At 64.4% G+C, this 6,672-nt stretch overlaps 1 protein-coding gene across 1 annotated transcript; it reads right to left on the reverse strand.

Moving 5' to 3' along the window:
- Nucleotides 1-7: 7 nt before the first annotated feature.
- On the reverse strand, nt 8-6,671 carry LOC103255496 (casein kinase I; the record flags this gene model as incomplete). Its single annotated transcript, XM_008053470.2, has 4 exons — nt 6,367-6,671; nt 400-440; nt 233-302; nt 8-156 (listed from the first exon to the last, which is right to left on the reverse strand). Coding segments are annotated over exons 1-4 (447 nt in total), but the record flags the coding sequence as incomplete, so codon positions are not given.
- Between the last annotated feature and the right edge of the window lies 1 nt (nt 6,672).

Genomic DNA, 6,672 nt, shown 5'->3' on the forward strand with positions numbered 1-6,672 from the left:
GCCATACCAGCTGGATGGCGATCATGAGCACCGTCTTGAGCGTGAAGGTCCGGTCGCACAGGTCGAACAGGTCCTCCAGGCTGGGCCCCAGCAGCTCCAGCACCATGGCGTTGTACTTCCCGCACGGGCCGAAGTAGTAGACCTGAGGGACGCCCTCTGGAGCGCGCGGGACGGACGCGGAGCTGAGCCCCAGCACCTCCAGGCCCGCCCCGCCCCCGCCCCCTGCCGCTACCTGTGGCGCTGAGCTGCTTGTAGAACCGGTACTCCAGGTGCAGCTGCGGGGCCCGGGACTTGATCGGCTCCTGGGGAAAGGGGACGGTCACCCCGGGGCCCCGGGGCCCCGGTCATCACCCTGAGACCCTGAGACCGCGGGCTGCCCGGGGGTGGGAGCGGACTCACCAACTTGATAGCCACGTACTCGTTTGTGTAGAGATTCTTTCCTGCGGGCCAGAGAGACGCGTGAGGGCCGAGGGCCGACGAGGAGACCCTAGGCCCGCCCTCCCACGGGCACCCTGACCCGGACCGGCAGGCAGGGCCAAGCTCCCCGGGGTGTGCGCCCCGCGAGGGTGCCCCACAACGCCCGTCCCCCGCAGGCCGCCTCCCTGTCCACCCCTTCCATCTCACAGGCTGGAAGGGACGTGGGGGAAGGTGGGGTTTCTCAGCGCCCCACACACCCTGCTTCTTCCCAAACCCCGGCCGGGGCCCCCTGTGGCCCCCAGCAAGCCCCCACAGCCAAGCAGGGCTTCTGCAGCACGTGACTGCTGGAGACAGAGTCCTCTGCCCGTGGGCCTTCTGGACCTCTGTCCCAGGAAGCACGCGTAGCATGTGCTCCCTCACCGGCGAGTAGTCTCACCCATCAGCCCACCACCAGGGAGACGTCAGCTCCTAAGGCTGCTGGAAACTTCTGGAAGGTGGCCAGGGAGTCAGCACCCCCAGCACGACAGCTCAGAGCCCCATGGTCTGCCAGCTCTGGACACAGGTGCCCACACAGTGGACGATGGCACATGGCCCCAAAGGTCCTGCCCACACCAGCCCAGGGCAGGCAGGCCAGCACACCAAGCACCTGCTCGGCTGAGGTCCGGGTCACATCTGTTGGGTGACCCGTCATAACCAGGGGCCCAACAGCCCCTCAGGCCTCGCCACTCCACGCCCTGGCCCGCATGTGCACACACGGCACAGAGCACACACCCCACACACACCGTGCCGCCCATGCAGGAAAGCCATCCCAGCCCCACAGCTCCTCCCAGCACCCCGTGGTGACCCCTTGTATCCTGCTGACACGGCACTGCCCTCAGGTGCAGGCTGAGCTGTGTTGCCTGCCGTGCAGCTCGTGGCTGCCTGGGCAGCGTCTGCTGCAGGAAGAGGCCTCAGTTCCTCCTCACGGGCCATGGCTAGACAACCAGAGACCCTGGCGGTGGTGGCTTGGCCATCCCACCAGGACGGGTGAAAGCCTGGAGCCCCAAGTCCACATAGGCACGCCCTCACAGCGCCAGGCTGGGGTCCCTCAGACCCCAGGAGCCCTTCCCTGGCCAGCCGTGTGTGGGTGTGGCCTCAGGAGCACTCTCCGGGGAGCCCTAGCAGGTACTTGCTCCCACGGAGCCCCAGTCCCACAGGTGTTCCCCTCCCGGCGTGGCCTGCGTCTGCGGTGTGCCCCTGTGTCCTGCCAGGCAGCCCCCACCATGGGGACAGGACTGCGTTGGCCACTCGCGGCCCAGGGGCCGGCCCGGCCACCTCCAGCCTGGACCCCCACGAGCAGAGCTGCCTTCTGTGGCATCTGCCTCCCCGACTCCCCTGGGGCCGGCCCTGCCTGTGGGCCCGATGGCGCCTCGGCCCTCCTTCATGAAGCACCTGTTAGATCCTTGGCCCGTCCTCAGCGGAATCGGCTGTCTGTCGTGACCGAGCTGGGGCTCTGAGGCGCCCAGGGCCCTGTCTCTGGCGAGTGGGCGCCCTGCAGATGCATCTTCCCGCCTGCGGCTCCCAGAGGCCTCCTCCCCTTGGGTGACGCCCTGCCGGCCTGCTCGTCCCCAGGGCACGCCTGTTCGTGCCTGCTGAGGCAGCCTCGCCTGGCCCCACCCTATGGGCTGCCTGCACCTTAGCCCAGGGAGTCACGCTCTGGGTGTGAGGCGAGCATGCCCGGCACCTGATGTCTCCATGGGCCTAGACTCCTGGAGGCTGGTGCTCTGGCCGATCTCTGGAGCCTCACAGAGGAGACCCGGCTGCGAGCCCCTAAGAGCACAGCCAGAGGCTGTGGGCCAGGCCCCTGGGGGCTGGCAGCCACAGGAAGGTGCTGGAGGCACACAGGCTGGAAGATCCCGGCACCCCGACGTGCAGAGCCTTCTTGGACTCCTGAGATGGGCTGAGGCCCCTGAATGCCCATGTCTTGGGGCAAGGGCTCTGTGGCCGGAAGGAACAGCCACCCTCAGACCTGCTTGACAGAGCTGGAAGCCAGTCCTGGACAGAAGCCAGATGAGCCACGGGACCTGTCGCCCCTCGGCTCGCGAGACGTCGTCACTGCATGTCAACCGGTAACGCCAAGCCCAGACACTGACAGACAGCCACACCCCACGGCAAGAAGAGAGGTCAACGGGGTCACAGGCGTCAGCCCTGAGAACAGCGCCGGGGCCTGCATGTGTCCCCCAGAGCTCATGTGGGAGACACGTGGTCCTCTGCTCGGGGGTCCTGGGGGGGCTCACGGGGTGCCACCTGCACACATAGATTAATGCAGCTACCACAGAGGGGTGCCTCATAAAAGAACAGATTCAGCCAGGCACTGTGGCTTAAGCCTGTCATCCCAGCCCTTTGGGAGGCAGAGGCGAGAGGACTGCCTGAGCCCAGGGGCTTGAGACCGGCACGGGCAACTTGGCGAGACCTCGTCTCTACAACAAATCACAAAAACTAGCCAGGCGTGGTGACGTGCATCTGTAGTCCCAGCTACTAGAAAGGCCGAAGCGGAAGGACTGCCTGAGCCCAGCAGGTTGAGACTGCAGTGGCCGTGAGCATGCCACGGCATTCCAGCCTGGGCAGTGGAGTAGGCCTCCAACTCAAAAGAAAAGCACAAAAAAAGCAAAAAGACAGGTACAGCCCCTCTCCTGCTCTCGCCTGCCCTCTGCCTTCCACCGCAGGAGGAGGCAGCCAGGGCTCCCCTTGTGGGCTTTTAGCCTCCAGAACCGAGAGCAATTTCGGTCCATTATAAACACCCAGCCTGGTACCCTGTTGCAGCAACGTGAAACAGACAAGACAACCAGCTGTTACAGATACACTCAAAGACTTAAAGAAAAAGTCACCAGAATGAATGCGCAGATGGGAAGTCTCAATAAAGAACTCAAATGGCACCAAAAAATACCCCCGTGACATAAAAAAGCCACCAGCAGCCTCCCCAGGCTGGACGCCGTGGGAAGGGGTGAGCTACCCAGGCAGGTGCGGGGTGAGACCCGAGGCCAAGGAAGACGGAAGAGCTTCAGGGCCCAGGAACAGGTCCAGACGCTCCCACCACACGAACAGCCGCCCAAGAGGAGAGCGGGGCTGCAGCAGGAACAGCCTCTGCCGAGGTAACGGCTGGACGTCTTTCCAAGCTAATCAAGTCTCGGAGCACAGATGCAGGAAGCTGCATAGTTCTGAGGAGGACAGACAGGAGAAGCCAGACCTGGCCAGCACAGCCAGGTCTGAGCCAAAGGCGAGGTCTTACGTGCCCAGAAAAGGGACACACAGCACGTGGGGACAGCATGGCACTCCAAGTTGCCAGGGAGATGCAGACAGACCCTGAGACCCACCACACATCCCCCCACAGGCCGGACACCCCGCATGCCGGGTGCCGCCAGCAGGGCTCCGCGGGAGACTGTGTGGAGGCCAGCCTCATGGGTCTCCCACAGTCCTGAGGGCCAGGTTTAGATGAGGACACACAACCAGGCCCGCAGGACATCAGGGCAGTGATGCTCAAGAGTGCGACCGCAACAGCCGGGCTCGGTGGCTCAGCCTGTCATCCCGCGCCTTGGGAGGCTGAGGTGAGTGGATGCCTGAGCCCGTGGGTTCGAGACCCGCCTGGGCAACTTGGCGAGACCTCATCTCTACAATAAGTCAAAAAATTAGCCGGGCGTGGTAGTGCGCGCCTGGAATTCCGGCTACTCGGAAGGCTGAGGTGGAAGGATCGCCGGAGCCCAGCAGGTCGAGGCCGTGGTAGCTGGATGCAGCCACTGCACTCCAGTCTGGGCGACAGAGTGAGACTCCAACTCAAAAAAAAAAAGAGTGTGACCGTGGAGACGCCTGGACACCCCTATGCAGGGAGGCGCCCCAGTGCAGCGGGATGCTGACACATGGCAGGCGAGTCCACAGAGCAGACAGAAGACACGTGCGACTCTGAAACACTGCTCCAGATGAAGCCAGCCCTGCCCCCCCGCCCGCTCAGCTGTCTGATGTCAGTATCCCTGATGACCACTTGGGTCCCCAAGTCGCACAGGGCCACTCCCAGGCTGCAGAGTGGAAGACCGCACCGGGCGCGTGTATGCGTAGGTGTGCGTGCATCTGTGGACGTGTGTGTCCATGTGTATGTCAACACCTGTGCACGTGTGTGGCTGTGTGAGCATGTATTTGCATGTCTGTGTGTACAGGTGTTTGTGTGTCTGCCCGTGCATATGTATTTGAGTGTTTGCACGTGTCCGTGTGTCAGTGTACATGGGCACTTGCGTATGTGTCTGTCTGTGCATGTGTGTCAGTCTGTGCATGTGTGTCACTGTGCACATGTGTCTGCATGTGTCTGGGTGTGTCACTGACTTGTGTGTGCATGTTTGTGTCTCATGTGCATCTGTGTGTCATGCACGTGCATGTGTCTGCACGCTTGCACATGTGTCTGAGTGTGAGCACACATACACGTCCTGAGAGGGTGGAGGATGAGGAGGCGATGCTCCCACGAGGGAAGCTCAATCCACTAGAGGAGAGATGCACCCTGAGACCCCTAGGCCACAGGCCACTTCACAGGTAAGTGAAGGTCCGTGGCCCAAACCCAGAGGGGGCCAGGTGAGGGCTGGGGGAGATTCCAGTGGCCTCTGCCCAGGCCAGTGTGGACTCCAGCTCGGCACGGGCTCCCTGTGTGCAGCCCAGAGACCATGCACGCCCTCCCCGCCATGGCCTCTCGCCTCCCGGGAGGGGACCAGCTGCTGGAAACAGTCTCGTCTGTGCAGCGCTGACAGCCACCATCACGCTGATTTACTGTCCCGTCTGCCCAGAGATGGAGCGTCATCGGCCCTACTTCACAGGGGAGAAAACTGAGGCAGGGAGGCAGGGACACCGCCGCAGTGCCTGGCGCACAGATGGGGCACAGGCGTGGGGTCCAAGGGCCTCCCACCCTGCGCTCCTGGGACCCCAGGCGGGTGCTCCTGGAGGTGGGGCCGCATCAGCCCCGCACCCTGGGTCTTGGTTTCCCGCATCTGACGCTTGGGGGGAGGGGGACCCAGAGGTCGGGACAGCCTGGCAAGGCGGCCGAGGTGGGGCTGGTCATGGGCCATCACCTCCCATTTCGGCCCATCCTGCTGTCCTCCACTGTGCCCCGCTGCCAGACCCCGACATGGTCGAGGTCGCAACGGTGCTGGGTGCTCGTGCCCATGGGGGCAGACACCTTCTGTGGGACGCAGGAGCCGAGCATCCTGCAGCACCAGGAACGGATGCAGCCGGTGCCCAGGAACGACAGGTCATCCCAGGCACAGCTCCTCGCGACGGGATCCTCGAGGCCAGGTGTCCCTCTCCCGGGCCCCCAGGGAAGATGCCCTGGCCAGCAAGCACCTGGACACCCGGATCCTCGGCCCCCTCCCACCACATGTGGTTGGCACGCCAAGCTTAGAGTAGGAGGGGCCAGGGCACAGTCGCCACAGAGCACGGAGCTGAGGGCCCGGTAGGGGCCGGGCCGGCACAGGGACCGGGTGGTAGGAAGGACTCGAGATCCTGTGCAGCCTGGCTGGGCCGTGTCTGCCACCCAGCTCCTGACAGTCACCCCAAGGGGACACACCGGGATTCACCCCACATCTCCTGGGGCTAGGCTCCCCAAGACCTGCCAAGACCCGGTCCAACACCACCTGGGGCCAGGCTCATCCTAAGACCCACCGGGATGGATCCACCCCCACGCCTCCTGGGAACAGGCTCGCCCCAAGGCCTGCTGAAACCCACCCCAATGCCTCCTGGGGCAGGGCTCATGCCAAGACCTGCTGGGATCCACCCAGTGCCTCCTGGGGCTGGGCTCACCCCAAGAACTGCTACCATGGACACCTGTCAGGACCCACCCCTGCCTCCCGGGGCCGGGCTTGCCCCAAGACCCACACTCACAGGCACCCGTGGGGCCCACACCCACAGGCCCACCCATGTCCCGAGGTGCTGGCTCACCTAGGCGCAGCTCCCCGAAGTTGCCGCAGCCGATCTTCTTGCCAACGCGGAAGTTGGGGCCCACCATCAGGACCCCCGAGCTGGCCCCGGCGCTCCGGAGGCCGTGACTGCTGCGGCCCCCACCAGCCTTGGACATCCTCCGGCCCTCCTCCGACTCCCCCTTCCCGCCTTTCTTGTCAAAATCCATAAGTTTGTGGTACCCCGGCCTCTCCACGATGCCTCCACGGGCGCAACTCCGAGGCTGCGGAAAGCCGGTCCCGGCGCCCTGGGGCTAGCGCATCGTCGTGGCGGGGCGGCGCGGGCGCA

Source organism: Carlito syrichta, unplaced genomic scaffold, assembly GCF_000164805.1.
Source record: "Carlito syrichta isolate Samal-C Ts95f unplaced genomic scaffold, Tarsius_syrichta-2.0.1 Scaffold288182, whole genome shotgun sequence".
Lineage (NCBI taxonomy): Eukaryota > Metazoa > Chordata > Mammalia > Primates > Tarsiidae > Carlito > Carlito syrichta.